At 41.1% G+C, this 19,891-nt stretch overlaps 1 protein-coding gene across 1 annotated transcript in view; it reads left to right on the top strand.

The window, feature by feature from the left end:
- The window catches only part of LOC136857247 (segmentation protein Runt-like), a 109,933-nt gene extending 90,343 nt beyond the window's left edge, over positions 1-19,590 (top strand). Inside the window, exons 3-4 of the mRNA XM_067135744.2 lie at positions 4,070-4,210; positions 19,010-19,590. Of these exons, the coding sequence (XP_066991845.1) occupies positions 4,070-4,210; positions 19,010-19,590 (722 nt within the window). The remainder of the gene's footprint in view (positions 1-4,069; positions 4,211-19,009) is intronic.
- The last annotated feature ends 301 nt before the right edge of the window (positions 19,591-19,891 follow it).

Here is a 19,891-nt window from a genome sequence, read left to right as displayed (position 1 = left end):
GATAGAGGTAGGAACCCTCGCTGAGTCCGAGAGAAAAACCAACCCTGGACGGTAAACGGATTAAGAAAGAAGAAAGGAAGAAAGAAAGAATAGTCCGACTCATTGGCTGAATGGTCAGTGTTGAGGCCTTCGGTTCAGAGGGTCCCGGGTTCGATTCCCAGCTGGGTCGGGGATTTTAATCGCCTCTGATTAATTATTCCGGTCCGGGGACTGTGTATTTGTGTTTGTCCCAACACAACACACTACACTACCAACCACCACAGAAACACGCAATAGTGATTACATCCACCATATAGAGTTGGCGTCAGGAAGACATCTGGCCGTAAAACAGGGTCAACTCCACATATGCACCACAGTTTGCACCCACGATCCTACAGGTATGGGAAAAGCTGTAGAAAAAGGTAAGAAAGAAACAATAACACCAAAGCATGTTATATTCAGTCTTTTTTCTTTAGAAATTAATTTGTTAATAGAAACACTTAACATTAATTTTAAAATAATTTAGAAGCATAGATTTTAAAAAGAAACACTGGGCTTTGATTGGTTTGGTTTCTCCTTGGTATTTCCTAGGTAGGGAGGGGTGAATGTAGGAAACCATCTCCAGGCGATTAACATGTAAAAAATTCATCAGCCAAATATTGTCAACTATCCCGCTATTTAATAGCTATTTCGTCAAATATAGAGAAATAAAGAATAGTGTGGAAATAAATAATGATTTATCCTAGCCTTCATTACTCGATATAGTCAAATCTAGTCTATTTTTTCGATGAAATGTCCAAAACTTACTAAAATTAAAATCAGCCTATATCAGCACACAGCTGAGTCTGCATGATCGGCCATGCCTGACGTTATAAGTACAAGTGTATGCTCTTTCTTTCTTTCTTTCTTTCTTTCTTTCTTTCTTTCTTTCTTTCTTTCTTTGCTATGCTGAACAGGAATCATGTGTGTGTGTGTGTTGGGGGTGGGGGGGGGATGGGACAATTGGAAGGGGTAGTCAAGGAAGAGGAAAGGAAGCGGCGGTGGCCTTAAGTTAGATACAATTGCGGCATTTGCCTGGAGGAGAAGTGGGAAACCACGAAAAACCGCTTCGAGGATGGTTACGATGGGAATCGAACCCCCTCTACTCAGTTGACCACCCGAGGCTGTGAGAACCCCCTATCACTCTCCAATTTCGTGACAGAGCCGGGAATCGAACCCGGCCCTCCGGGGGTGGCAGCTAATCACACTAACCATTACACGGCACAGGCGGACAACTGTTTTCTACATTTTAAAATCAAGACGAAACAGTTATGTGGATTTTAATATGTTCATTTTAATAATTCACTGATGATGGAACTAAGATTCAGAAAACCTGTTATGAATTAAATCATTTTATTTTGTGCTGATATAGACTGTTTGTAATATTAGTCAGTGTAACAAGCCATTAGCACTGTTTAAAATGGATTTATTTCTCTATGATAATTATGACTCCAAAGTCGGACTGTAGTTGCATAGTCGGTTCGTGAGATTTGAGAGTGTTGCAGTGAGACAACTCAGTGTCATTACTTCTGGCTGTTAGCTTCTAACACTCCGGCATATTTTAAAATCCTAGGAATTGAAAAATATGCTAAGAAATAATTTTATTAATTATCTCTCTTGAATTGTTATGTATCATTTCTTTTATCAGTGTTTGTGGAGCCGGATTTAAGCAGAGTACCATGAGACAGACGTCACTCTCGATCTGTTCACCTTGCATATTTCTTCTTCTTCTTCTTCTTCTTCTTCTTCTTCTTCTTCTTATACCACCACTTTTCCCACATCTGTGGGGTAGAAGGTGCACATGTCGATTTGGTCTTGATTTACAGCCGGGTGCCCTTCCTGACGCCAACCCTATGTCTAGGGATGTTATCATCACTATTGTGAGTATCTGTGGTGGTTATTAGTGTGGTGTGTCGTCTGAATATAAAGAAGAGAGTGTTGGAACGAACACAAATACCCATTCCCCGAGCTAGAATAATTAACCAAACGCGATTAAAATCCCCGACCAAGTCGGAAATCGAAACCCTCTGAACGGAAGGCGTCAATGTTGGCCGTTCTGCCGAGGAGTCTGTCTCTTGCAAATGTCTACTCATACAGTACTTCTATAAAGTTAAAAAAAAATTTACACACGAATGTGTGCCACGCTGTTGCGAGTGCTGGTTGTCGTATAGTGTCAAATCATAATTAATGTTTGCTAATCCTTCGTTGGTCCAGGTAATGAAGGCCAGGACGTCTCTTGTATTAATTAGCTCTTTCCAGTGACACAGTGCATTAATTACCAGTCCCGGTCACGAAATGCGGGCCATTACTGCGCTCTGCCATCTACCTCTGTCAAGTCCCCTACGTGATCCGCGTCCACAGGCTCAAGAAAACTCGGTACCTCATGTGCAATTCTCGCTGCGACTTTCATTGTTATATTGGAAGTTATCTTTGTTAGTTCACGCAGTGGAATGATAACGTTTTACTCTTACGGCTCTACACTTTCAAGTACCATTTTGAGGTGATGGAAGTGTGATTTAAGGGGCCAATGACCTAGTTTTAAACAAAAATTATCATAAACAAAGTGTGTCCTGTTCGCCCGAAATATCGTCATTTTGATCGTTCATCATGATGTTTAGAAATGTAGAGAAGTGGTAACTATGACCCACATCATTTCGAATTTTTCTTGACATGCTGTTCTCTTACATTACAAGATATTAGAATCATTCCGTATTGACGGTTTTCACTTTACAAATTATGTTTCTTGGCATTATGTTACGTTTGGCATTTTTAGCTTGTATTATGTAAATTTTTTCAATCCCCTTTCTTCACTGAAGATGGCTCAAACGAGTCGGAACATGTTTGAATTTGACTACTCCATCTAATGATAGAATTATATGATGTATTGAATTAAGACGATACACTCAATTTTTTACCTACGTAAAGTGCTGTTCTCTTGCAAAAGACGCTTCCTTGAAGAATTACTTTCTTCTTGAAACTTATTCTACGTAAACTTCGTCACATTTCGCTATAGCTTAAGCTTCCTAGTACTTCATTATGTGCTCCGTGAAATATTTTATTAAACTCTAACTCAGTAAGACATAATCATATGAGATTTCATATTTTGTATACAATTGGCTTTACATCGCTCCGACACAGATAGGTCTTACGGCGACGAATAAATACAAGACTTCTTCATTATTCGCCTGCGTAGGACTTCTACCTGACACCTACACCAAGACTGCTTTATTAATCTCGTAAATAAGGTCTCATCTCTATTGGGGTTATGCCTGGAAATAGCTTCACCACCTCGGGCTGAGAATATGCGTATATTATAGTATTACTACTATTATTATTCCTGCCCATTTCCCAGTTACGTGAAGTCTACACTTAGAATGAATTTATCAACGTTTTACGGCCAGATGCCCTTCCTGACGCCACCTTTATATTTACGGAGGTAGGCTATTCACTATTGCATGTTTCTGTTGTAGTTTGAAGTGTGATGTGTTCTATATACTGTAAATGAAGATGTGTATCAGGACGCACTGAAACTCCCAGCCCGCGAGATACAGGAATTAACTATACGGAATTAAAATCCCCGACCCTACCAGGAATCGAACTAGAGACCCTCTGAATCGAAGGCCGCTACGCTGACCATTCGGTCGAGGAGCTAAACGATTATTATTATTATTATTATTATTATTATTATTATTATTATTATTATTATTATTATTATTATTATATCATCCGACCCCGTAGTATAGGGCTAGCGCACCTGCCTCTCACCCGGAAGTCCCGGGTTCGATTCCTGGCCACTTCAGGAATTTTTACCTGGAATTGAGGATGTGTCATGCTGACATGCTCCACCTCATAATCTTCACACCTTCGGGATGAATTGGTAGGCTAAAGGCCCTTCTAAATCGATAGTATCAGGTGGATTGGAGTGAATTGTTATTAATGCCATATTACGCCAAAGTAGTAACATCTCTTTAGGTAGGGGTCTATAAGAAGTAACCAATCCAATAAAATTGTTTATTTGCAGTCTGATTTTCAGTAGTGTTCTTCTTTTCAGACTTCCACTACATGCCTGGTCAGCACCCGAGTTTCAGCCCGTTCGCCATGTTCCCGAGTGCTCAGTGGCTGGACACCGCCTACATGGGCTACCCTTGGCAGGAGTACTTCAGGCGGCCTGGAGCGTGCTCCATGCTCAAAGGTGAGTGCTAAATGAAACAGAACCGATTCCTTTCCTATTTTTAAAAATTAGTCTATGCTTGAATGGTAAATGGAGAATTTGTATTTCAAATGACCAAATAGTAAGTAACGTTGTTTTATACTCATTTCCTGATTATTTCCTTTAAGGACAGAGGTCTTCTCTACAAGTACAATTTTCTCATAATATAATATATGTGATCTACTAAACACAATATAAATTAAAATGACGTAATTGTTAAGCAAAATATTTTTCTGTTTACCTCATTTATTTTGCAAAAAATTTGCTAATATTTAAATAGTTTCAATTTTAAAATATAACATTTTGTTCACCACCTTGACGGTGGTTTCAAGAGTTCATAGAGAAAAAAATCATAATTTTATCTCAAACAGTTGCTGAGGAAAGTGCATCTGAACATCTGAAAACACAAATTTGACGTATTTTCAAAAATCCATTGCATGTACACTAATTGCATTAGAATTTTAAAAATATATGCCAGCAGTTACGAACATTCAACATACATGTGGTGTACATTTCATTAGTCTATTGTGAATAGGAGCCCAGCTGTATTAGTTCGAATTTTGCTCAAAGCAGGCTGAAAAATGATAAAAATTACCTACATTTTTCCCTTAAGAAAATACAGGTACTGTCATCTTTAGAACGCAGGTGTCAACCACAGGGACCTAGATAAGTCCAACATTTCTCCCACTTGCTTGTACCACCTCTGGACTTTCACCTTTCTTGTCTGATATCCCTTCTTGAACTCTTGCCTTCATGTGAATATTGACAATACAGGGTGTCTCGTATAAACTCAGACGAACGCACGGTGTTTGTACTCGGCGCTACGGCAGCTTCCTCAGCCAAACTTCTGTCGCATGCGGCCGCCCTACATTAAGCGAGTATGCAATCTTATATGCTGGAAATGTCCTTCCTGTGTTATACAGACATTGCACCCGGTAACCACATTCTGGCTGACGCGAGTGAGTTATGTTCCTGATTTCATTCTTAATGTTTTGTTTCATTTCCTCCAATGTGTGAGGATTCGTTCGATACACGTTTTCCTTCAGTTTACCCCATAAGTACAAATCACACACTGTTAGATCCGGAGAACGAGGGGGAAACAGACCAGCACTAATCACTCTCTCTGTAAACACTTCTGAAACTGTCAGAAGAGAATCTTCTGCTGTATGAGCACTGAAACTCTCAGAAGAGAATCTTCTGCTGTATGAGCACTGAAACTCTCAGAAGAGAATCTTCTGCTGTATGAGCACTGAAACTCTCAGAAGAGAATCTTCTGCTGTATGAGCACTGAAACTCTCAGAAGAGAATCTTCTGCTGTATGAGCACTGAAACTGTCAGAAGAGAATCTTCTGCTGTATGAGCACTGAAACTCTCAGAAGAGAATCTTCTGCTGTATGAGCACTGAAACTGTCACAAGAGAATCTTCTGCTGTATGAGCACTGAAACTCTCAGAAGAGAATCTTCTGCTGTATGAGCACTGAAACTCTCAGAAGAGAATCTTCTGCTGTATGAGCACTGAAACTGTCAGAAGAGAATCTTCTGCTGTATGGGCACTGAAACTGTCAGAAGAGAATCTTCTGTTGTATGAGCACTGAAACTGTCACAAGAGAATCTTCTGCTGTATGAGCACTGAAACTGTCAGAAGAGAATCTTCTGCTGTATGAGCACTGAAACTGTCAGAAGAGAATCTTCTGCTGTATGAGCACTGAAACTGTCAGAAGAGAATCTTCTGCTGTATGGGCACTGAAACTGTCAGAAGAGAATCTTCTGCTGTATGAGCACTGAAACTCTCAGAAGAGAATCTTCTGCTGTATGAGCACTGAAACTGTCACAAGAGAATCTTCTGCTGTATGAGCACTGAAACTGTCACAAGAGAATCTTCTGCTGTATGAGCACTGAAACTGTCAGAAGAGAATCTTCTGCTGTATGAGCACTGAAACTGTCACAAGAGAATCTTCTGCTGTATGAGCACTGAAACTGTCACAAGAGAATCTTCTGCTGTATGAGCACTGAAACTGTCAGAAGAGAATCTTCTGCTGTATGAGCACTGAAACTGTCAGAAGAGAATCTTCTGCTGTATGAGCACTGAAACTGTCACAAGAGAATCTTCTGCTGTATGGGCACTGAAACTGTCAGAAGAGAATCTTCTGCTGTATGGGCACTGAAACTGTCAGAAGAGAATCTTCTGCTGTATGAGCACTGAAACTGTCACAAGAGAATCTTCTGCTGTATGAGCACTGAAACTGTCACAAGAGAATCTTCTGCTGTATGAGCACTGAAACTGTCAGAAGAGAATCTTCTGCTGTATGAGCACTGAAACTGTCAGAAGAGAATCTTCTGCTGTATGAGCACTGAAACTGTCACAAGAGAATCTTCTGCTGTATGAGCACTGAAACTGTCAGAAGAGAATCTTCTGCTGTATGAGCACTGAAACTGTCACAAGAGAATCTTCTGCTGTATGAGCACTGAAACTGTCACAAGAGAATCTTCTGCTGTATGAGCACTGAAACTGTCAGAAGAGAATCTTCTGCTGTATGAGCACTGAAACTGTCAGAAGAGAATCTTCTGCTGTATGAGCACTGAAACTGTCACAAGAGAATCTTCTGCTGTATGGGCACTGAAACTGTCAGAAGAGAATCTTCTGCTGTATGGGCACTGAAACTGTCAAAGAGAATCTTCTGCTGTATGAGCACTGAAACTGTCAGAAGAGAATCTTCTGCTGTATGAGCACTGAAACTGTCAGAAGAGAATCTTCTGCTGTATGAGCACTGAAACTGTCACAAGAGAATCTTCTGCTGTATGAGCACTGAAACTGTCAGAAGAGAATCTTCTGCTGTATGGGCACTGAAACTGTCAGAAGAGAATCTTCTGCTGTATGAGCACTGAAACTGTCACAAGAGAATCTTCTGCTGTATGAGCACTGAAACTGTCAGAAGAGAATCTTCTGCTGTATGAGCACTGAAACTGTCAGAAGAGAATCTTCTGCTGTATGAGCACTGAAACTGTCAGAAGAGAATCTTCTGCTGTATGGGCACTGAAACTGTCAGAAGAGAATCTTCTGCTGTATGAGCACTGAAACTGTCACAAGAGAATCTTCTGCTGTATGAGCACTGAAACTGTCAGAAGAGAATCTTCTGCTGTATGAGCACTGAAACTGTCAGAAGAGAATCTTCTGCTGTATGAGCACTGAAACTGTCAGAAGAGAATCTTCTGCTGTATGGGCACTGAAACTGTCAGAAGAGAATCTTCTGCTGTATGAGCACTGAAACTGTCACAAGAGAATCTTCTGCTGTATGAGCACTGAAACTGTCAGAAGAGAATCTTCTGCTTATGAGCACTGGAACTGTCAGAAGAGAATCTTCCGCTGTATGAGTACTGAAACTGTCACAAGAGAATCTTCCGCTGTATGAGCACTGAAACTGTCAGAAGAGAATCTTCTGCTGTATGGGCACTGAAACTGTCAGAAGAGAATCTTCTGCTGTATGAGCACTGAAACTCTCAGAAGAGAATCTTCTGCTGTATGAGCACTGAAACTGTCACAAGAGAATCTTCTGCTGTATGAGCACTGAAACTGTCACAAGAGAATCTTCTGCTGTATGAGCACTGAAACTGTCAGAAGAGAATCTTCTGCTGTATGAGCACTGAAACTGTCACAAGAGAATCTTCTGCTGTATGAGCACTGAAACTGTCACAAGAGAATCTTCTGCTGTATGAGCACTGAAACTGTCAGAAGAGAATCTTCTGCTGTATGAGCACTGAAACTGTCAGAAGAGAATCTTCTGCTGTATGAGCACTGAAACTGTCACAAGAGAATCTTCTGCTGTATGGGCACTGAAACTGTCAGAAGAGAATCTTCTGCTGTATGGGCACTGAAACTGTCAGAAGAGAATCTTCTGCTGTATGAGCACTGAAACTGTCACAAGAGAATCTTCTGCTGTATGAGCACTGAAACTGTCACAAGAGAATCTTCTGCTGTATGAGCACTGAAACTGTCAGAAGAGAATCTTCTGCTGTATGAGCACTGAAACTGTCAGAAGAGAATCTTCTGCTGTATGAGCACTGAAACTGTCACAAGAGAATCTTCTGCTGTATGAGCACTGAAACTGTCAGAAGAGAATCTTCTGCTGTATGAGCACTGAAACTGTCACAAGAGAATCTTCTGCTGTATGAGCACTGAAACTGTCACAAGAGAATCTTCTGCTGTATGAGCACTGAAACTGTCAGAAGAGAATCTTCTGCTGTATGAGCACTGAAACTGTCAGAAGAGAATCTTCTGCTGTATGAGCACTGAAACTGTCACAAGAGAATCTTCTGCTGTATGGGCACTGAAACTGTCAGAAGAGAATCTTCTGCTGTATGGGCACTGAAACTGTCAAAGAGAATCTTCTGCTGTATGAGCACTGAAACTGTCAGAAGAGAATCTTCTGCTGTATGAGCACTGAAACTGTCAGAAGAGAATCTTCTGCTGTATGAGCACTGAAACTGTCACAAGAGAATCTTCTGCTGTATGAGCACTGAAACTGTCAGAAGAGAATCTTCTGCTGTATGGGCACTGAAACTGTCAGAAGAGAATCTTCTGCTGTATGAGCACTGAAACTGTCACAAGAGAATCTTCTGCTGTATGAGCACTGAAACTGTCAGAAGAGAATCTTCTGCTGTATGAGCACTGAAACTGTCAGAAGAGAATCTTCTGCTGTATGAGCACTGAAACTGTCAGAAGAGAATCTTCTGCTGTATGGGCACTGAAACTGTCAGAAGAGAATCTTCTGCTGTATGAGCACTGAAACTGTCACAAGAGAATCTTCTGCTGTATGAGCACTGAAACTGTCAGAAGAGAATCTTCTGCTGTATGAGCACTGAAACTGTCAGAAGAGAATCTTCTGCTGTATGAGCACTGAAACTGTCAGAAGAGAATCTTCTGCTGTATGGGCACTGAAACTGTCAGAAGAGAATCTTCTGCTGTATGAGCACTGAAACTGTCACAAGAGAATCTTCTGCTGTATGAGCACTGAAACTGTCAGAAGAGAATCTTCTGCTTATGAGCACTGGAACTGTCAGAAGAGAATCTTCCGCTGTATGAGTACTGAAACTGTCACAAGAGAATCTTCCGCTGTATGAGCACTGAAACTGTCAGAAGAGAATCTTCTGCTGTATGAGCAGGGGCTGAATCTTGTTGAAAACACTCAAACAATTTTTCTTCTTCCGTTAACTGATGGAATAACGGCGTCAAACTGTCATATTTGTATCTCTCTGCATTTACTGTTGTCTCGAAAAATAAGGACCAATTATTCGGGGTACGTGATGAATCGTATCCATGAAATTTCATTACAATTTTTGTCCTGAATGGAAGATAATAACTGCTTTTATGCAAATTAAGAGTAAAATTTGCGGTAAATTAATAAATACCATTATTACTAGAGAAATATATACATACTTCGCTACATTACGACTATGAATTCTAGTACGTCACAGCGCTTCAGTATGTCTTTTCGTCAGGTAATAGCCGGGCTGAGTGGCTCAGACGGTTAAGGCGCTGGCCTTCTAACCCCAACTTGGCAGGTCCGATCCTGGCTCAGTCCGGTGGTATTTGAAGGTGCTCAAATACGACAGCCCCGTGTCGGTAGATTTACTGGCACGTAAAAGAACTCCTGCGGGACTAAATTCCGGCACCTCGGCGTCTCCGAAGACCTTAAAAAGTAGTTAGTGGGACGTAAAGCAAATAACATTATTATTGTTATTCGTCAGGTAACATTTTTGTGTGTGAAGTCTTTGCTCACTTAACTTCTTTGCTTTGCTCCCCTTTGCTTGATGTTACTTGGTGGAGGGAATTGTTGACTTTGGATAATTTCTTAAATAATATAATTATTGGTCCAGGGATCGTGCTACATTTCTTTCAATAAAATCTTTTTGTGTTATTTACCATGTACTTTTCACCTCCATTTTCCCGTTTGAACTACCCGCTCTGGTCATGATGGACAAAGCAGACAAATATATTGAGAATTCACAGTTATAGCACTCTCATTCGTCAGTTCTAATCCATCTATACTAATATTATCAAGAGGAAAAATGTGTATGTTTGTTTGTAACGGATAGACTCAAAAACTACTGAATTGATTTTAAAAATGACTTCATCTATAGAAAGCTACATTGCCAGAAAGTAACATGGGCTGTATTTTATTTTCAAAACAATTCGATCTGGGAGGGGGGATATAAAAATAATAGGCTAATATAGGCGAAATCGAATTTGTCGTACAAGGACGAGAGAAAGCTCAGTTTAGCCCTTTGACGCAAAGAACAAAACTCGGTAAGCCCTACGGGCCCGAAAACATGTTCTAAGGCCCTAAAATCATCCGTTAAGGAGATATTGGCACCACACTACCTCTGCTCTAGGAATCGGATAAAGAAATGAACTGTCGTAACCATGGCAACGTCAGCTTCACTATTTTTACAGCAACGAGATTATCTACAATATATCACAAAAAACCTAACATGTTACAAACATGAAAATTGGTATTTGGCATTTCCTTCAAAAAAACAACACAAATTTTTGTTTTAAGGAAATACATTTCAGTGATGAATTGGGGGGGGGGGGGTGGCGGGGGCTGTTGAAAAGAAGTCAGGAAGGTGTGAATTCTTTATATGAGGATACCTACAGTATATCTCAGAAACTGAAGATGTTACAGACGTTAAAATTGGCACTTAGAATTCATTTAAAAATAAATGAACACACTTTATTTTTTTGGAAAATCCACTTAAAGGGGAAAAAGAATTATAAAAAGCGGTGAATTATTAGAATGAGTATCTTTTTCCTCTACTGCTTTGCCCACACTTGTGGGGTCGCGGGTGCGAACTGTGTCGCACATGTGGATTTGACTCTGTTTTACGGTTGATGCCCTTCCTGACGCCACCCTGTGTGTATTGATGTAATTACTATTGCGTGTTCCCGTTGTGGTTGGTAATGTGGTGTGTTGAGTGAATATGAAAGGGAGAGTGTTGGGACAAATAAAAACAGCCTGCGCCCGAGCCAGAAGAATTAAACACAAGCGATTAAAATCACCGAACCAGCCCGGAATCAAACCCGGGACTCTGTGGACCAAAGGCCTCAACACTGACCACCCAGCCAAGGAGTGAGGCAGTTTTTAAAATGAGTCTATCTATAGTATATGTCATAAACATAACATGTTACAGACGTAAAAATTGTTATTTGTAATCTCCTTTAAAAATAAAGAAACATATACTCCGTGGCTCAGGCGGCAGCGCGGCGGCCTCTCACCGTTGGGTTCCATGGTTCAAATCCCGGTAACTCCATGTGAGATTTGTGTTGGACAAAGCGGAGGCGGCACAGATTTTTCACCGGGTACTCCGGTTTGCCCTGTCATCTTGCATTCCAGCAACTTTCCCCAATATCATTTCATTTCATCTGTTAGTCATTTATCATTGCCGCAGAGGAAAGCGACAGGCTTCGGCAGCCGGCACAATTCATATCCTCGCCGCTAGATTGGGGCTTCATTCATTCCATTCCTGACCCGGTCAAATGACTGGAAACAGGCTGTGGATTTTTTTTTACTATCGGTCCAAATTACACGGATTTCCCCTATTATTATTATTATTATTATTATTATTATTATTATTATTATTATTATTATTATTATTATTATTATTATTATTATTATTTACTTAATTGTTCAACCTCCACTTTTGGACGTACGTCACCACTTATAGGAGTGCTGGAGAATTGATAATAATTTTATCCACGAACAGCCGGTAAACAATTAACCTCCATAGTGCATATTCCCAGAGAGTATAAAATTCCCCAGCCCATAAAAAAGATTGTAGTCCTGGATGTCTGACGGCTCAATCTTCCAACGCCATCTATCTGAGCCCTTCCACCTCATTGGATTTCCCATCACTGTTATGGGTGTAGCTGCTACCGAATTCATGAACAGTGCCTTGCATTCAGATTTCCCTTTGAGCGCGGCCAGGTTTTAGAGTCTTACTGGAATTAGCTGCAACACTGACTGTCGCCGCCGTATGAAATCTATCCTCCCCCGCCTTCTCTTCTCCACTCCCGTAATCCGATTTGTGCGGACTTATCCTGTATGCACAGGAGCGCAGCAGGGAGGATGGGGTGGGGGAGACAGTCCTTTGAATTGAAATATTTTCCCCCAGAATCCTTCGTGTTCCACATCTTCAGGGGTTGTTCTCTGCAGAGGGTGCGGGGTGACTCACGTCGAGTGCCTGGGAATACTCTCTGTGGCTCACCAATATGGCGGATGTTGTGGTTGGTGTGTTATCGCGATGTAACCATGATACATGTGTGTTGTGACCAGACAGCCATTGTTGTAATCTTCTAACAAATTTTCTTTCGTAACATATATTCCCTTGTTCTTATAAAAAGGTACAGGCTGAGTAGCTCAGACGATAGAGTGCTGGCCATCTGAACCGGTTTTGTGGGTTCGATGCCGAGTCATCCCAATGATATTTGAAGGTAGTGAAATAGGTCAGCATCGTATCAGTAGATTTACCGGCATGAAAACACCTGCGGGACAAAATTCCAGCACCTCAAGAATATCTGAGAACCGAAAAGGTAGCGGTACATAAAATTATTATTATTATTATTATTATTATTATTATTATTATTATTATTATTATTATTATTACTCCATTAGGATCTTCTAGGGACCACGTGACAATTTCAATGTAAAATCCTTTGTTGTTCCTTCTTCTTCCTCCTCCAATACTCCTTCATCTGCTCACTGTCTCCATCTCCTCGGACCATTTTCAGCCTGTTATCTTTCCCTTGCGACCTGGAATCCTTCCGACTCGTTGGCTGGCTGAATGGTCGGCGTACTGGACTTGGATTCTGAGGGTCCCAAGTTCGATTCCTGGCGAGCCATGGATTCCTTCACTGGTTAATTCCATTGGCTCGGGGGCTGGGGGTTTGTGCTGTCTCCAACATCCCTGCAACTCACACACCACACATAACACTATCCTCCACCACAATAACACGCAGTTATCTACAATGGCAAATGCCGCCCACCCTATCAGAGGGTCTGCGTTACAAGGGCTGCACTCGACTAGAAACAGCCACACGAAATTATTATTATTATTATTATTATTATTATTATTATTATTATTATTATTATTATTATTATTATTATTATTATTATTATTATTATTATAGCCCACCTACTATCCATGGTCGTTGAGGCGTCAAGTCTCTATTGACGGACATCGTGGTTAGCCGTTTCGATTCCCGTTGGTGAAAAGATATGTCAGTATTACAATGATGTCCGTCTCCATGGCTAAATGGTTACCGTGCTAGCCTTTGGTTACAGAGGTCCCGGGTTTGATTCCCGGCAGTGTCGAGAATTTTAACCATCATTGGTTAATTTCGCTGGCACGGGGGCTGGGGTGTACTTGTTGTCTTCATCATCATTTCATCCTCATCACGACGCGCAGGTCGCCTACGGATGTCAGATCAAAAGACCTGCACCAGGCGAGCCGAACATGTCCTCGGACACTCCCGGCACTAAAAGCTATACGCCATTTCATTTCATTACAATGTTGGCTAGCAGGTGGTATACAATTTGTAATCACTAGATTGCGTGCCAAAATCCTGGATTCAATTCCAAACCTCTCCACAGTGGTCAAATAGAGCGAGCGCATATGACGCTGTTGATGGTGATTCGTCCTCCGGATACGGAATTTGAGCCTTGAGCAGACCCCTAGGTGTTATTCGACAGGAGTAGGCTATGTGCCGACATCAGGGTTCATCCTCTCCCTGCCTCATTATCATCATCATCAAACATCCAGGCGAGCCGAACATGTCCTCGGACACTCCTGGCACTAAAAGCCATGCGCTGAATAAAATAAAAATTATAACATATTGTTATTAAATAATCTATTTACCACATTCCCCCTCAAATGTTCCCTCGATTTTTAATGACACCACAGTGTTGGAATTTCGTTTCGTAGAAGGTCGTTAACTACATGTAGGCTTGGTTATGGCATATGACCGCCCCCAAATGGCATCGGCTCCAGGACGGATTGAAACCGTTGTCTCGACTAGAGCACAAAGAAGAACTATCTGCGCCACTGAAGTCGCGAATAACATACAATTATGCACGTCATAAAGAACATCACACAGACAAAATTTCGACACACTAAAAATCGAAAATTAATTGCAAGCACACAAAACTTCAACAACCTTGTATTATCCGGCGTTATGTTGTCCTTGTTCGAAGGAACTAACAATTTAATGCTACAAATAACCCCTCTTAATAAAAGTTTCACTCCTAAAACCTGTGATTTCGAATGATAGCTTTTGAATAAATAACTAACATAATTCAGTTTTTTGTTTATATCATGAAAGAACGGGCAAAATATTGGTAAACAGAACGATCTGCAAATACCTGATAAAGAAAATTGAGTGGACCTTTGTAAAAATTCGTTTCCAGCATTATGTCCCATTTTCACTCTGCATAATCTCAAAATACTATAAGGTGTAGAATTCCCCGTCATGAAAGTATGGATAATAACAATTAGGATTACAAATTTCCTATGAAAAAAAAACAGAATTGATCACTAGTATCAACAATACACCTGCAGAAATTCAAATAGGCCTATCGAAAAACGAAAGAATTAAAAGAGTCAACAAATTCAAATACTTAGGTGAACTTATAACAGTTACAACGATAAGAGAAGGAGGAGAACGTGAAGGCACGAATGCAAAAATTGAGAAATGCTTATCACGCAACGTTGAATAAATAAAACAAAACGTCAGTATTATCCAGGTATGCTAAATTAAGACGCATCTTTATATGTAACAAAGTGTTTGAATTCCTTCTCAGATATAAGAATGAAAAAAACAGAAAGGAGAATCCCAAGGAAAATTGTGAGACCTATTTTAGAGAATAGCAATACAAATTCAGACACAACAAAATTTATGCAAAGCATCAGAAAAATAGGTCGTGCTTTCACGTATACAGAGTAATAATTATTTCTAGCCTGGTGCAGCCCTTGTAAGGCAGACCCTCCGATGAGGGTGGGCGGCATCTGACATGTGTTAGTAACTGCGTGTTCTTGCGGTGGAATATAGTGTTATGTGTGGTGTTTGAGTTGCGGGGATTTTGGGGACAGCACAAACACCCAGTCCACGAGCCATTGGAATCAACCAATGAAGGTTAAAATCCCCGACCCGGCCTGGAATCGAACTCGAGAACCTCTGAACCGAAGTCCAGTACGCTGACCATTCAGCCAATGAATGGACCAAGACAGATTAAGAAATCAACTTTTGGAACATAAAGCAAATCAAAAAACAGCATTTTTCAAATAAGCCAAAGAAGAATTGGAACTATTCAAACGAACAAACTTCACATAAAAGAGTTTAGGAGAGAAATATTAGATGGTAAACTTTCATAGAACGCCTAGAAGAAATCAGGCAGTAAATGGGAGGAAGAAAGAAAACAACAACACCGGGAAAGGATGACGAATTTTTGGGAAGAAGAGAACTGTTTCATATGGTACTAAAACGGCCTAACCGAATGAATGAATGAATGAATGAATGAATAATAAGTATGAACGTAATATGTGTATTCCCCCAGGAGAATTTTATAGTTGCTGGAAGCAAACGACTTAAATTGTTCACCTTTAAATTCCCATAAATCTCACCAACTTCAGTTAGGCTCGCAACTGCTGTTTTAGGAGAAGTTCAATGAACAACCATGAGGATGGCTAATTTTTCACAGCGAATTGAAATTCGTAACATTATAATACATTTCCTATCATTTCCATGACTTTTCTCGGAGTTGCTCCTCATTGGCCAGTGCACTGGTGTATCGGTATGTACAGCGCGACTGGCAACTGTTTCTAGCCGAGTGAAATTGATATGTTCCAAACATTGTGAATATAAAAACATTTTGTTGATATTATGAAATAATCTCCATTCCTTGGTGTTAACTGAAGTTTCAGTTGGATATTAATAATTTTTACCTACTTGGGACCAAATTCAAGCTCAGTTAAGAAATACAAACAACCCTGTACCTAGTCTTTTCCGACATAGGTGTAGGTACGATCGACTGTTCACAGATGTCCCTAATATTTGTATACATTTTCGAGAATGCTATAGTGGAGAATATCGAAGAGACGGAACTCTTGGGTACAAGGGCATGATATTTCACTGAGTTCATGATCCAAGGAGAGGATTTGTTATTGGTAATGGCTGCGGTATGATGAGTGTTCATGGAGGTCGTACTTTTCCTGATCAATGTTTTATTCTCAAACATGTTGCTCCAGGTACCATTTCTTCATCACATGTGCTAAGTGTAGCTTTCTGGATGGGAAGCAAGTGGTATTTGGTCGTGAAATTGATGGACTACTGGTTATGCGGAAAAAAATAGATTTAATTCTAGTGGCCCTAATAATTTCAAAATACCAGTGCTTTTTTAGTTTATTTATACTTCACAAGTTATGTGTTACCACAAGAGAAAGTATGCCATACTTTACTACAGTATACAGGGTGAAGCGAAATTCGCGCACTCGGGTGTCGCAGCGCGACTCCTCACATTGACATGTCTCTCACAAAAGTTCGTCCTACAAGTATATCCGGCAGAAAAAGAACGTTGAAGAGTGGCAATCTGGCAACACTGTAACCACATGTAGGGTAACTACCTCTGTCAGCACATACCAGTCGTGCTGTACAGTTGGTGCAGTGGATAGAGTTTTGGGTTAGTATGCAGGAGGTCGAGGGTCCGATCCTGGGTTGAGGCGTACTTTCTTATTTGCTAATTTCCATCGGACATTACATACTGTAATACAGTAAGACACCATTTCTTAGGTCATATGTATCCTACATTTACAAAATTTAGTAACAGTGAACACGTTGAAACGCATCTAGTAGATGAAGTGGTGCGAATAAATTCGCGCCCACGACGTGGAAAGGACGTCTTTCAAAGCTGACCAATGAAAACGAATGTTCGTGCATTTCTAGGATCGTAGTATGTAAGTAAAAATTCTTTCTAGAGGACGCGCTGAAATCGCTGTTGACGATTAAGATGCCAGATACCATACCACCTGGACTACATTTACGAAACCAGGATCGTCCCCCTCGACCTCCTGCATGCTAACCCAAAATTCTATCCACTACACCAACTGTACAGCACGACTATTATGTGCTGACAGAGGGAGTTACCCTACATGTGGTCACAGTGTTGCCAGATTGCCACTCTTCAACGTCCTTTTTCTCCCGGATATACTCGCAGGACGAACTTTTGTGAGAGACTTTTTTTTTATTGCTGGCATGTGAGGAGTCGCGCTGCGACGCCCGAGTGCGCGAATTTCGCTTCACCCTGTATAAAACTGTAAATAAATATTACATTATACATTTAGTAAGATTATGACATTTTGACGGCGACGTAGAGCAAATTTTATTTTAAAAAGACCAAGACATTATTACTAGTTATGAACATGATTCCTTAGAAGCAGAAGAGAATCTCTTAAGGCTAATAATGCCACGTCTTCATATAGATTATTTAAAAGATGGAAATGAGGACAAATGTGCTTTCTTTTAGGTAATGACAATGTTCAACAAAATAGCTTCCAACGTTCTGTTTATTAGCAACAAAGCCAAAAATTTAATTTAAGGAAATTAATTTCCTAGCTGCATACTTTGAAACCAAACATGAAAAGAGTAAGAATTTGTATCCAGTGAACTAAGTTTGAACAGCTGAGAATGCTGTTTTGAAATAAGAATATATCAGCACTTAATATAAGAAGAAAAGTGCCCTAAAGGCTCTGTTGGTGTCAGACTCAGTGGCTCAGAAGACAGGACACTGAACACTGACTTGCTGAGTTCAAGCTGGTATGTTCGATATGGACAGTATCAGGCGAGTTTTTAAAAGTAATAAAACACGCCCGTATCGGTAAATTTACTGACAAGCAAAGGAGTTCCTTCTTCTTCTTCTGGTATCTTCTCCATTAATAAAGGTTGGCCACAATCATGATGAAACTTTCTGCATTAAAGCTACTCTTGGTGTTGTCTTTTCCTTCCACAAAGTCAAGTATCAAGTTAATATTCAAAACGTAGTCTATGGACACATCCACAGAGCCTTTAAAAGCTTCCAGGATGATTTCCATAGCAACACTGTATATACCCATAATATTAAAAGAAGCGCTTTGAGAGACAGGGGTGGAGGGAAGAGCATTGTACAAGACATTGCACGGTGTTGCCACATTCCTGAATTCCTTTCTCCTTCCCATCCCTTCCGGCTCACTTGTTCGTTCGTTCGTTCGTTCGTTCGTTCAGACCGCTGTGTTCTGTTGTACGTAACTCGGAAATGAGAGGTTTGACGACTTCAGGCAACACGAGTCGGCCAGCAGGCGTATCTCCATGGTAACCGCAGTGAGCCCATTGACGTTTCCATGGTAACCTTACCCCTTACTCCCTTCTCATCACACAGACAGGCAGTAAACGGACCTCCCTCCAAGAACTGTAAAAACCGATCTTTCAATATTACGACTGTAGATTAAGTTATCGGCTCTCGAGCTTAAACCTCAACGCAACCGGCACTGATAATTCCACCATTTTTCACATCATTGGTAAAATGAATGGGCTTCTTAGCGGACAAAATTTCGGCATTTAGGCGAAACTTAAAACCACGGAAGTAGCTAGTGGGATGGAAAGCAAATTAGAAATAAAATCTAAGCTGGACAGTTAGTATCATGTTACTTTGCTGATAACGAAGATCTTAATGATTGAATCCGGTCATTTTTTTGTTTCAGGCCCTGGAGTACCACCACTCAACAGTGCCACTCCCGCGGACTTCTACCTGCCTCATCATGCTGCTCCGGCCGCTGTAACATTTCCCGTCCCACCACCTCCTCCCCCGGCATACCTGCCGGCGCCTGCCACCCTCCTGGGATACGCACCTCCCCATCCTGACGTCATCAGCTCATCACCAGCTGATAAACTACTGTTACCCTCAGCGTGCCTCAAACCAGTGTTTGGCGCTCCTTGTCCGGCACCTCTCACCACCGCCACTACCACCACCACAACCACGTCAGACTTCACGTGCACGACGTCGACGGCGACCGCCTCCACCACTCTGCATAGCACGCCCTCCCCGGCCAGCTCGCCTGCCGTCAAGGCAGAGGACAGCAGTGGGGCGACAAGCGACGTCGAGGAGAGGATCCGTTCAGCCTTCCAGCAAGTGCGGCCCGGCAAGACACCGCGGGAAAGGAGGCTTACACCGCCTCCAACAGAATCAGCGCCCGCCACCACCGAACTCACGACCACGTGTTCGAGCACCGTCAGTCGGCCAAGTGGGCTGCAACAGCAAAAAACTGTATGGCGACCCTACTAGTAACAATGACAAGGTGTCCGATAATTTATTTAAACTCTTCAATATTTATTATTTTTCTCCAGACTTTAAACTTACTGGAAACATTTGAACGAACTCATATCAGGGATGAATTCAGTACCAGTTATCTAAGTTTATATTTAAAATAGCTTTAATTGTTTTACAACAAAAATATAAATTTGCAAAGGTCATTATTTCAGTAGTTTCTCTTCGTTGGAAGAAGATGTGATATTGTGGTATCGTGGTATTACTAAACACAATACAGGCGTGATGCCAAAATACATGTGTTAAGCTCAACTTTCCC

The sequence above is a fragment of the Anabrus simplex genome, chromosome 1 (assembly GCF_040414725.1).
Source record: "Anabrus simplex isolate iqAnaSimp1 chromosome 1, ASM4041472v1, whole genome shotgun sequence".
Taxonomy (NCBI): Eukaryota; Metazoa; Arthropoda; class Insecta; order Orthoptera; family Tettigoniidae; genus Anabrus; species Anabrus simplex.
This window is presented reverse-complemented; position numbering and strand designations above follow the sequence as displayed.